Genomic DNA, 11,957 nt, shown 5'->3' with positions numbered 1-11,957 from the left:
TGTCTCTCCCCGGGCCCTTCCCCCCCCCCCCCCCCCCCCCCCCCCCGCGCCCCCCTCCGCCCTCGCGCCCCCCCCCCCCCCCCCCGCCCCAGCCCTCCTTGGCCATTTCTGTGACCTGCCTGCCTTGGCTGAGTTTGAGTCCCCACTGTCAGCCTCCAGGCTCTGAGGTGCTGCCCCTCCTGGAGGCTCCCCACTCTGGGAGGTTCGCCCCCCCACCCATCTCCCTCCCCAGAGCCCAGCAGCCCTCATACCACACCTGACCACTTACAGCTATTGACTTTTTCCTTCACGGCATTTTACTTGCAGTGACATGCCTGTGAGGTGACCAGGATGGGTGTACCTGCCCAACCCTCTCACATGTCAGATGAAGAAACAGACCAGAAAGTTTGGGAGACTCTCCCAAGGTCACACAGCAAATCCACAAGGGTCTGACCCAGCCCAGGAAGTGGAGAGGGATTAGAAGAGTGACCGTCTTTGGGCGGGAGAAGACTTAGCTTAGTGCTGGGGCTGGTGGAGTCCCTCCCGTACCAGGGGGAGAGGGTTCTGGGCCCCCCTGGGGAAGGTGTGCAATTGAGGAGTGTCAGGCCCAGATTGAAGGGAGCCTTGGAGAGCACTAAGTGAAACCTCCCTGCTCGCATTGTACTGAGGGGAAGACTGCGGTCTGAGGATGAGGGCTTCTCCCCAGAGCCCCTCAGCCTGTGAGGAACAGAGGGAGTGCCCTTCCAGGAGGCGGTCTTGGGCTGGTTTGGGCGGGGCTGCCCTTCTGGGGCCTCCCTTCAGATAAGCCCGCCTGCCTTATCTGAAAGACAGGTGGGGCCCACAAGGGCATGGGGCCTTTAGCTGCCAGGCACCGCGCCTGGTGCTTAAGTTTAGATAATATTCTTTATCTCAGTGAGGCCTCCTACCCCTAGGAACTGCGCACACAATTACTGCTACCACCTTAGGAACGTGGGCAGAGAATGGATTGGAACACCCACATTCCAGCCTCTCAGGTTGATAATGACAGTAGAATGCGTTGATGTAAGTCCCTTAGGTATATTACCTTTTTTTTTTTAAGATTTTTTATTTGTCAGAGAGAGAGCGCGTGCGCATAAGCAGAGGGAGGGGCAGTGGCAGAGGGAGAAACAGGTTCCTTGCTGAGCAAGGAGCCTGATGTGGGGCTCGATCCCAGGACCCTGGGATCATGACCTGAGCTGAAGGCAGCCACTTGACCAACTGAGCCACCCAGGCGTCCCTGTATATTACTTTCATCTCAGAACTACCCCCTGAGGTAGGCACATTTTGAAGATGAGGACACTAAGGCACAGAGAGGTTCAGCGACTTGGCCCAGGTCACGTAGCTGGTAAGTTGGCAGGGCCGGAGCCTGACCCAGGGAATTAGTGGGCCAGCCTTCCATCAAAACTGATGGCAGGATCACAGTCAGATCAGGACATCCATCTGCTGTCAAAGAGTAGCTAAGATGTATTGGTTTCCCCGGGGCTGCTATAATGAAAATACCATAAACTGGGAGGCTTCAGACTCTACGTAGAAAGTTACTGTCTCACAGTCCTGGAGGCTAGAAGTTCGCAAGATGTTGGCATAGTCGGTGTCTTCTGGAGGCCCTGAAGGAGAATCCGTTCTGTGCCTCTCTCCTGGCCTCAGTCCTTGCTGTTCCGGCTGCTCCCAGGTCGCCTTCCCAGTGAGATCCTTCTTGGCCTCTTACCTGAAATTGCAAATGACCCCACTGCCTGTCTCTTCTCAGCTGCATTTTTCCCATAGCACTTACCTGGTGGCTCGCTTGCATTCACCAATGCATTGGGCTTTTATCTGGGTCCCCTCAGTAGAGAGGGAACAATGGGTGAGCAGGGCTGTTTGTCTGTTTGGCTCACAAGGCAGTACGTGTCCGGTAGATACTTGTTGAATGAATGATCCCAGAGAGGGGCATCTGAGCTGCAAGGCGACTGTCCTGGACAGAGGAGCCTGGGCCAGGCCCTGGCGACGGGTGGCCTTCTTCTGCTCTCCACCCTCGGCTACCTCCTGCTGTCCCCCTCTGTCTGGAAAGTGGGGTTTACTCTTGCACAGTGGACCACAGGACAAGTCCTCTGGCCCCTTCTTCTGGCTAGAGGACGGGTCCACAGCCAGAGGGAGAGGAGGCCGCTCAGGCTTGCTGAGGGGTCGGTGTATGTGGGGCCGCCCTGTCCTGAGCGGGGTCTCCCTGGGGCCCTAGGCTGGGGTGCTCCGTTCAGATTCCTGGGGCTGGGGGAGAGTGGACGGGAAAAACCAGTCTATCTGGTTCCGAGGGGATGAGTGGACCTTTCCTTGTTTGAGGGCAGAAACCGAGGCAACTCCCAGGGCACAGGGCCAGGTTGGCAAAGCCAGGAGGAACCCCAGAAATTCCTGCTGCTTATCTGGCGGCTTCATCTCTCAGAGGCTGCACTTGCTGATCTGGAGACCCGGGGCTGGGCTGGAGGGCAGGGCCGAGCCAGGAGACAGCTTCAGGTGTCCTCTCGCCTTTCACACATCACTAAGTAACTCTCACTAGTCTGGGTTCCAGAGAAGGACAGATCTGGGTTCAAATCCTGCCCTGCTCTTTACCCCCCGGTTGACCTTGGGTGGCTACAGCCACATTTCCCTCTGAGCTTGTGTTTGGAAAATGGGGAAAATACATAGTACCAACCGATGAGGGGGTCATGGGGAAACCGTGAACCTCATGGCTTACCTGAGGCCTGGCACAGAGCCGGAGGGCATTCAGTGGTTGTTGCGGCCAAATCTAGGAGTAATCATAACGGTAATTGATTGGTAGGTGCACATTAGGGTGAACCCAAATTGGTCTTCTCTTGATTTTCAGTTCAGTGCCTTTTCTAACTTCCCTTTCTGGTGGTTGGAACAGGCAGCACGTTGGCTTGGAGGCTCATAAGGACTCTGACTGAAGTGGAAAGATGACTGTTTGTCCCTGATGAGTCCAGTTCTCACCTGGGAGGGTCCTGGAAAGTGCTGAGTTGGGGGGGTGGTTCTCCTTCAGAGCAGTGGCCTCACCCAGCTCTGGGGGCTCTTGGCCCCCCTGATATGTCTGTCTCGGGCAGGGTGTCCTGAGGATGAGTGGTAAAAAATGGGGGTCCTGGGCTGAGACACCCCGGCTCTGGGTCCTCACCGGCTCTGCCCCCGGCTTGTGTTCCTGCAGGCAGGGCCCTGCCACCTGTCCCGCCTTCCTCGCCTGCAAAGTGGGCCGCACGGGCCGCTGCCAGGCCGTCTCTGGTGGGTGGCGGGGAGCGCAAAGGGGGCAGCCCTGAGACCGGCGGGGAGCCATGTGGGTGGCATCCCTGCTGGAGAGAAGGAGTGGATGCCTTTCTCGCCCCAGCCCCCCCACCATGGGCTGAGACCTTTCCCTGGGTGGAGGGGGGCAGGGCCAGCAGCACGTTCACCGATTTCACACCTGCTTCCTGTGCAGGGCAGGTTTCTGACCTCCATTTCACGGATAAGGAAACTGAGGCTCGTTAGCTCTGTGCACATATGTATTGAGCAGGTAATATGTGCTAGGCACCGCTGGGCCCTGGAGATAGAGCAGTGACCAAGCTCGGATTCCTCCCGGGACCTGTGTTTTGGCGGGGAGACTGGAATTGCCCCGGGGGAGCTGCACAGAGAGGGAAAGGTGCTTGCCCAGGGTTCCACGGCATGGGCAGGATTGAAGCCCAGCTGTTGGCTCCCAGGCCTGGGGCTCCACCTCCCACTTCACAGTGGGAAAAAAGCCAACCATACCCTTCCCAGGCCTCTTGTGCAGGAGGGGCAGGAGGAGGAGAAAGGAACGTTTTCCTAGGGATTTCTGGACTTCTGGCCCACCTGGCTAAGGTCATTCCTGCCCTGACTGCGCACATGTAGGGGGATGGGTACGGAAACATCCCTTTGATCCTTGGCAGGGGCACTGGGGCGGGCATGTGCAGCAGGTGCCCGGTGCTGGCCGTGCTCCAGGGTGAGCACCAGCTCTCCAGGGGCCGGTATAGGAGCTTTCGGCCAGGGGAGTTTTTGTCTCCAGAACCGGCAGCCAGAGATGGATCTGGCTCCTGAGCCTCTTCTCTGTGATCCCTCTGCTGGTTGGCTCATTTTCTGGCTGTGGCAGGGTCCCCTGGAGCCTTGCTGCCACAATGCCTGGATGCCATCCAAGGAAGAAGAGGCACAGTTGTCTTTGTGCTTCTTCATCAGCAAAGGAGCCTTTCTCCAAAGGCCCCCGCTAGACCATCCCTGCCTCAGCAGTCAGCGCTGAATCATGCCTAGCTCCAGAGATTCCAAAGCGTGCCTTTATGGAGAAGGGAGGATGCCCCAGCCTCGGGGATCTTGGGTAGCAAGGAAAGGGGTGAAAGCCGTGGAGGAGGCCAGGATGGCTCCATGGGAGGTGTACTGGCCGCCTGGATGCAGCTGTGGATGAGACAGTCACTGTCCTGCCCTCAGGGAACTCAAAAGTCAGGGGAAGGAAACAGAATCCTGGTCCTGGGTGGTGGGTGCCTGGGGTGGGGGTGGGGGGCCAGGCGGGCACAAAAGAAGGTTCTAGAACCCAGACTGGAGGAGCAGGAAGGGTGTCCCATAGCGTGCAACATTTCAGCTGAGACCCGAAAGGAGGAGTTACCAGGCAAGGGCTTGGTATACAGTGGTATGCAGTAGGAGCCAAATAAATATTTCTTGACTAAAGGAGAAGTGTGTCCTGCGGAGGGAGCCCCGTGTGTCCAGCCAGAGTGGTGGGGGCTCTGGGGGACTCTGGCCCTGTCTTATCCCTCCAGGTGCTGGGGCTGCTGGTGTGGGCCCTGATTGCCGACACCCCGTACCACCTGTACCCGGCCTACGGCTGGGTCATGTTTGTGGCTGTCTTCCTCTGGCTGGTGACAATCGTCTTCTTCATCCTCTACCTGTTTCAGCTGCACATGAAAATGTACATGGTGCCCTGGCCGCTGGTGGTGAGTCCCAGTGGGAGCACGGTGTGTGTGTTGGGGGGGGGCATTGCTTCCAGGCTGACCCCTCTGCCTCTGGGAGCAGCTGTGACAGAGCCACCTTCCCTACATGAGAAGCGGCTGGTGGGGGTTGGCTCTCAGCCAGCTGCAGAGCTGAGTGGGGGAGGGAGGATCGATGGCCACAAATTAGGGAGGACACAGGCTTGGCTTTCTTCAGGGAAGGGAGTAGAAGTGAGGGGCTCTTTTTTTTTTTTTTCTTTCTTAGATTTTATTTATTTATTTGAGAGAGAGAGCACAAGCAGAGCGAGCAGCAGGCAGAGGGAGAAGCAGGCTCCCTGCTGAGCAGGCAACCCGATGCTGGACTCGATCCCAGGACCCTGGGATCACAACCTGAGCCAAAGGCAGACGCTTAACCACTGAGCCACCCAGGCGCCCCATGACGGGCTCTTAAATGGAGAACCCGCTGCATTTGGAATCTTGAAAGTGTTTTTCTGGTTTGGGGGGCAGTTGGGATTTGAACCTGTGTTGCAGGAGTTCTGTCAGACTCTGGCAGCCCTGAGCCTGGAGGCTGGGCTGAGCTATCAGGAATTACCCAGGATGAGGCCCCGACAGCCCAGGAGAGGGTAGCCTCTCCGCTTTGTCCAGGTCAGTCTCCTCGGCACACAGAGCTGAGAGTGGCCATAGGAAGTACCCCGGCCAGATAACAGAAAGCTTGCTGGGCTTTTTTCTCTGACCCGGAAAACTCCTGCAGCTGGGGTCTGAGGCTTTTCAGTGAGCAGTGAGGCAAGAGAGGCACATGATTGTAAGGCAAGCAAGGCCGGGACTAGGCGGCATTGTTTGGAATTCAATGACTGTTTAAACTGAGGAAACGTGAGTCATCCTCAAGACAGAACGGGTTTGTTAGATCTTGACATCACTGGCAGGAGCCAGGCAGTGTTTGTGGTGGGCGCTGGGCTTGGAGGGAAGATCCTGGGATGAGGAGGGGACGGCCGGACTTCCTGGCTAGGGTCCAGCCCTGGCCCCATGTCCTAGGAGCTTTGAAGAAAGAAATCTCCCAAGATGGCGGGGGCCTCGGTGTCTCTGAGCACAGATCTGGGGCTCCGGCCACAGCTGTTGTTGGAAGGAGGCTCCTTTCCTGGGCCAAGATAGCAGGGCAGTGTCTCTTAGACTCCTGGGCCTATTAGCAGATGAAGCTTGACTGCATCTAGAGATGACTGGATTGGGTTTGTCAAATTGGCATTTTCTGGGATGGGGGCTACAAGCCCCCTATGGGGCCTGGGCAAGGTGAGTGAGTGAAATAGGTCAAGAAGGGGTTCTGGAGAACCTGTACCCGCCTCTCCATAGGGAACCACCTCTGCCCGGCTCCTACTCTCAGTGGGAGTGGGCCCCTTGGTGCCAAATCTTAATATTTTAAGATTGAAAGTTTTATAGGAGATCGTCAGCTTTTCATATGAAATCTCATTTTAGAATGTTGGCAATTTTTTTTTTTTTTAATCTATATAGGTTGAACCAAATGTGCCTGAGGTCCACCAGTTTGCAGTCTCTGCTAAGACTGTTTACTGGCTCCAGGGGCCAAGCGGTTGGGGAAATGGGACTCGGGCCTGAATGTCAGCTGAGGGTCCTTTCTGCCAGAGTGGCCCAGAATTCTGCTGGGTCCTCACCCTGGCATTTGATGTGGCGGCCTTGAGCCTAGGATGTGGCCCAAAGGCAGACACAGATTGCTCCCCCTGGAGGCAGAGAGGAATGGGAGGTCTTCCCAGGGCCAGCCTCAGGACCAAGACCTACAGTGCCAAGGGGGTCAAGCTTGCATGGAAGAGTGTGGCCCTGGAATTCTTTAGCTGGTGCTCTCAGAGATGGCCTTGGCTTGGTCTCCTGCCATTGGGAATGGGGTTTTGCCTTGTGGGGCTGTCACCGCCCCTGACCAGATCACTTCAGGCCTTCTCATCATTTCCCCTCCCCTCTCAGACCCCCCGCTCTGGTGTCTTCCTCTTCTCAGTGTGTTTATGCTCCCCGCTCAGATGGCCTCCGGGTTGACCCCATGTGGATTGCCATCCCGAGGAGTGTAGTATCCGTCCCCATCCTTGAGCCCAGCCCCTGTTCTGGATACTAAAGGGGTGTGCCAGGTATGTGTGGGGGAACCAAGAGGTTCCACACTTACTGTAAGAGTCTGCCGTCTTAAGCCTGTTCTCCTCTCCCCCTACCCTCCAGTTAATGATATTCAACGTGGGCGCCACTGTTCTCTACATCACGGCCTTCATCACCTGCTCTGCCGCCGTCGAGCTGACGTCACTGAAGGGCACCCGGCCCTATAACCAGCGTGCGGCGGCCTCTGTGAGTATGGTTCCCCGGGGGCGCTCTTGGCAGTGATGGGGGCAGGGAATGGGTCAAACCAAGTCTGTGCCCCTGGACTTCTACCACTCTCTGGTCTGAGGCCAGCACCTGCCACCCCCGAGGGACCTCCTTCTCGGGGACACTGAGCTTTGTCTTCCATAATTGGCAGTAAACCTCAAGGAACCGGAACGCTTGGGAAATACTTTTGATGATAAATGGAAGTTTTGGGTTCATTGTTGAACTTTGCTGGCAAGCAGGTGCTCCATACTGACTTAGAGTCCTGTGCCCCCTTGGAGAATCTGTTAAAAACTGCCCACCCTTCTTGAAAAGGGTGCATGCAGACCTTTTGGTTGAAACCATTTGGGGGGATTTACAGCTCTCAGGAAGCCCAAACTTGGGCTCCATCCACATCAAGCAGCCAGCGGCAGACCAGTGACCCTCGTCCACACCTGTCACGCCTCAGTCCACGGGCCCTGCACAGACATTTCCTCACAGGACCCCCTGACTCCCACAGTGAGGGGACAGGAACTACCAGTCCTGTCCCCTCTGGACAGACAAGGAAACTGAGGCTCAGAGAGGTGAACACACCAAGGCGCAGTCCAGGGTAGGGCAGGAGCGAGACCAGGGTGTGGGTTTCCTCAGTTTCAGAATGTGGCTGCAGGGCATCTTTGAACTGATTCCAGAAAATTCCTTGGGTACCTTTTGAACGTTGTCTTTTTAAAACTAAGTCCCTGATGTGTGTCTCTGGGAGTTCCTACACCTCGGTCACTCTCAGCACATTGTCCAATAGCCCGTGTCACAGTTTGATCTACCTTGCCTGCGTGGTTAGTCATGGTTTCCCCCACAAGAATATAACGTCGGCACCCCCACAAATACGTGGGAAATGAGTGTGTGGCTAATTGGAGTTGGCGTGGCTTCCAGAGCGGCTTGTTCTAGTTAACTGGGGGGCGGCACTACTCCGGGTGTGTGTGTGTGCCTGTCTGAGGCTGTCTGGGGCTCGTATCTGTCCCCCCTGTGGCCCCCCCACCCCGCCCCGGGCCACGCTGCACACTGACTCCGCTCTGGTGTCTTCCTCTTCCAGTTTTTTTCGTGTTTAGTGATGATTGCCTACGGAGTGAGCGCTTTCTTCAGCTTCCAGGCCTGGCGGGGAGTGGGCAGCAATGCAGCCACCAGTCAGATGGCTGGGGGCTACGCCTAGACCGCCCGTGCCATGGCCCACCTTGGGGCTGAAGGCTGCAGCCGGGTCCCAGCGTGGGGCGGCCCGTGAGCCCGAGGCCTGAGCCCTCTGTGGAGTCGGCCTGGAAGGGACTACACTTGCTCTGCTCGTCAGACTTGGGCTCACCCAGCACTCCTAAGGAATCAGGATCCATCCTCTGGTTTGGCCCAAGTCAGCACGCACAGGGGCTGGAAGGAGGCCAGTGGCTGAGACCGTCTGCCCATCGTCCGTATTTAGTGGAAGGTGACGGGGGATACGGGGCTGTCAGTGTCTCTGCTTTGTCTTTTGACTTCAGTGTCCCAGGCTGGGGCCCAGGCTTCTCACCAACACTAAGTGCACTAACAAGGACTCCAGACCTGCAGCCCCGACCCTCCGTAGAATAAGCCTAACAAGCTACATGTATTTATCTTAGTCTTTGTTCTGGGACTGCAGAGCAAGTTTTCGAAACCGGTCTGATTCCTTAAAACACAATTTGTTTCTTCGTAAGTAGGCTCCATGCCCCGCGTGGAGCCCAGTGCAGGGCTTGAACTCACGACTCTGAGACCTGAGCTGAGATCAAGAGTTGGCCACTTAACTGGCTGATCCCCCCACGTGCCCCCCACAACCACCACCTTAAAACACAATTCTGACTTGACCCTCCCCCAAACCAGAGGCTGCTTCAAGGGGGACCTTTGTGGAAAGAGGGTTATGGTATCTGACGGCATGGTCTTCCTTTCCTGCATTCCAAATGTGCGACTGATTTCAAACAATCAGTTGGAAGCAACTTCTCAGTGATGAAATACCCAGCCAGCCTTCCTCCCTCTCCCCAGCCCTTGTTTGTAATACTCCCCTGGGGAAAAGCTAACCATGCTGACTGCTTCCCTGACCCTGCTGATGAGGCACCAGGGCCATGGAGGAGGGAGAGGGAACCAGGACCTTGCCTGGTGAGTTGTCCTGTGCTTGGTGGTGACTTTGTTTTCTTGGTTTTTTTTTTTTTTACAAAAATAAAGATGGAAGAACTGATTTGGAAAAGGTGTTGGGTAATCCTGGTTGTAGATGCTTATAAATTCTGGGAAGGTGCAGGTAAGGATGGCAGTGACAGGGGTTCCAGATGCCTGTGGAGGGCAGGTCCGGTCCTGGAGTCGCTCAGCAGCACCCGTGACGTCCTTGACCGGAGGCGGCCTGACCCACATCCTGCCTGCCCTGCCGGGGACAGCCCTGCCTAATGCCGTGTGTCCCGACAGGTTGAACAGCCCCTTTTACTCTCACAAGGGTCTCAGTTGAATACTAGATCATGACTCTAGCTTTAGGCTCATTAGGTCATCTTGCTGGACTCAAGATTGCCCTCCTGTCAGCTCCCTGGAAGGTTTTGTGCAATTCAGGGAGCATGTCATCAAAGCCGATGGCCACGCTTGATTCGGGAAGCCGGCGCAGACCACAGTGAGGGGCAGTCCTCCTGACTGAGCTCGTGCTTCTGCTGCCACCAAGTCACATGCTTTGAATCATCAGCTGAAGGCATTTTTGGGCACCCCTGGGTCCTTTTTGGACAACCCGGGGACAATCAGAATGTAAATACAGCGGTCTCCTGATCCACATTCTGACGTTCTGTGGTTTCTGTGACTTGTGGCCAACGGTGGTCGGGAAGCAGATGATCCTCCTGAGAAGGCTGACAGCAAGGTCGCTCTGCTCCCGGCTCCTGTGCCCTCCTCCTCCCTTCTCCTCTCCTGTCAGCGCTGTGTCAGCTCCCGTCATCAGAAGAGTACAGGACAGTAAGAGATCTTGAGAGACCACACTCACGTAACTTTCGTTAACAGTATGTTGTTAGAATGGTTTTATTTTATCTCTTACTATGCCTTTTGAAATTGAACTTTTATCATGGGGGGGATGTAGAGGGGAAAACACAGTAGAGAATGTCCGGTGCTATCCATGATCTCAGGTATGGGGGGGGCGGGGTCTTGGGACAGCCCTGCAGACGGCCGGACAGCGAGTTGCACAGTTGTGGCAAGGGCTGCGGGGGGGGGGGGGGGCGGCTTGGGGGTGTGGCCAGACACCCACGTCCCAGTCAGCCCCGGACAGGTCCAGTTCCTGCCTGTTGGAAACACAAACAGCAGCCCTTTTTACTCTCAAGTGTCTCAGAATTTGATCAGTTTCTAGTTGTTCCAGGATTCAACCAGAGAAGAGAGTTCAGTCTTAAGGATCGACCCATTTTCTTTTGAGGCTAAAGAGGACACAAAATCGTAAGGAAGTCTTCAAGGTTTCTGACCTGCTACAACAGTCTACTCCCTTGCAGATGTCAGTGTGCTCAGACTCCTCCCTTTTGGTTCAGGCCCGTGCCTCCCCGATCCTTCGACCCCATTCAGGTGAATATTGCTTTCCACGGGTGAGGAGGCCCCACCAGCCCTGAGCCCCTCAGAGGTGACACACGAGAACAGAAGTTCCTGTGTGGACAGAGACAGGCTTCTAGTTCGTGGTTTTTTTGTTTTTTGGGTTTTTTTTAAGATTTTATTGCAGAGCGAATGCAAGCATGAGCAGGGGGAGAGGGAGAAGCAGACTCCCTGCTGAGCAGGGAGCCCGATGCAGGCTCAATCCTGGGACCCCTGGGATCATGACCTGAGCCGAAAGCAGACGCTTAATCAACTGAGCCACCCAGGTGCCCCACTAGTTTGTTTTATAAGAAATCAGAAAGCCTATCTGCTAATATTTAGCTACAACAGGCTTCCTGCTTTTTTTTTCCCTCTGAGTGGAAAAGAACCATTTGCCTCTATTTTCGTTTTTCATAAGTGATTCTTTGGACTTGTCGACATCCATGGCTTTTTCCCCACCAGGCAGACCGACCAACAGGTCTTCATCAAGTATTTCGAACATGCTGGGCCTACAGTGCGCAGGCCTCTTTATCAAAAGGGCAAGAAGGGAAAGCAAGGCCAGGAGAGGCAGCATTTGAAAAAGCTGGCAAGTCTTCGGCTTGAAAGGGGTGAAAGACCAGAGTAGCAGTGACCCAATGGCAGCCACGACAGTAAAGAAGGGAAGACCCTGTGAAGAATCACAGTTCTTGCAACGCACCTCCAGGTTTACTCATGGTACAAAAGTATTTAATAAGCGCCATACATCAGTACAGAAAAACACAGTCCATATAGCTCATACTTTAAAACCAGAACAGGTGATTGAAATCCGTATAGAGTCTCATTTTTACTTAAAAACAATACAGAGGGTACACACTGGGAATTGAAATACCATGTTCTTTCTTTCTAGAGATGGGACATCCGTGTTTTCTGGTCAGTAATTTCTACGAAATACTGTGCTAAATTAAATCAAAGCATACAGGTGACCAGTAAAGCTGTCTGCTCTCTCCTAACTCATGCTGAACTAGCTCAGTGGAACACCATCTTGGTAGGGAGATTTTGATAGGAGGAAGGAACTACAGAGACCCTACCCCAACAGAAAACCTAACAAATTGATTTATACAGAAAGGGTTTTAGCAAACCTGTACAAACACTTAACATGCTGCAGGAAAGGGA

At 55.0% G+C, this 11,957-nt stretch overlaps 2 protein-coding genes across 3 annotated transcripts in view; one reads left to right on the top strand and one right to left on the bottom strand.

Annotated features, from left to right (window-relative positions):
- LOC110593232 (plasmolipin) overlaps positions 1–9,465 on the top strand; it is a 19,030-nt gene extending 9,565 nt beyond the window's left edge. Inside the window, exons 2-4 of the mRNA XM_021704478.1 lie at positions 4,749–4,922; positions 7,125–7,247; positions 8,329–9,465. Coding sequence (XP_021560153.1) covers positions 4,749–4,922; positions 7,125–7,247; positions 8,329–8,445 — 414 coding nt within the window. The 3' untranslated portion in view covers positions 8,446–9,465. The remainder of the gene's footprint in view (positions 1–4,748; positions 4,923–7,124; positions 7,248–8,328) is intronic.
- Positions 9,466–11,505: 2,040 nt separating this feature from the next.
- Positions 11,506–11,957, bottom strand: part of LOC110594269 (ADP ribosylation factor like GTPase 2 binding protein) — a 7,317-nt gene continuing 6,865 nt past the window's right edge. For both annotated transcript variants that reach the window (XM_044911451.1, XM_044911452.1), the window contains exon 7: positions 11,506–11,923. The gene's annotated coding sequence lies outside the window, so the exon portion shown is untranslated. The remainder of the gene's footprint in view (positions 11,924–11,957) is intronic.

The sequence above is a fragment of the Neomonachus schauinslandi genome, chromosome 16 (assembly GCF_002201575.2).
Source record: "Neomonachus schauinslandi chromosome 16, ASM220157v2, whole genome shotgun sequence".
In the NCBI taxonomy this organism is placed as follows: Eukaryota; Metazoa; Chordata; class Mammalia; order Carnivora; family Phocidae; genus Neomonachus; species Neomonachus schauinslandi.
Note: the sequence above shows the minus strand (reverse complement) of the source record. Positions and strands in the feature narration are given on the sequence as shown.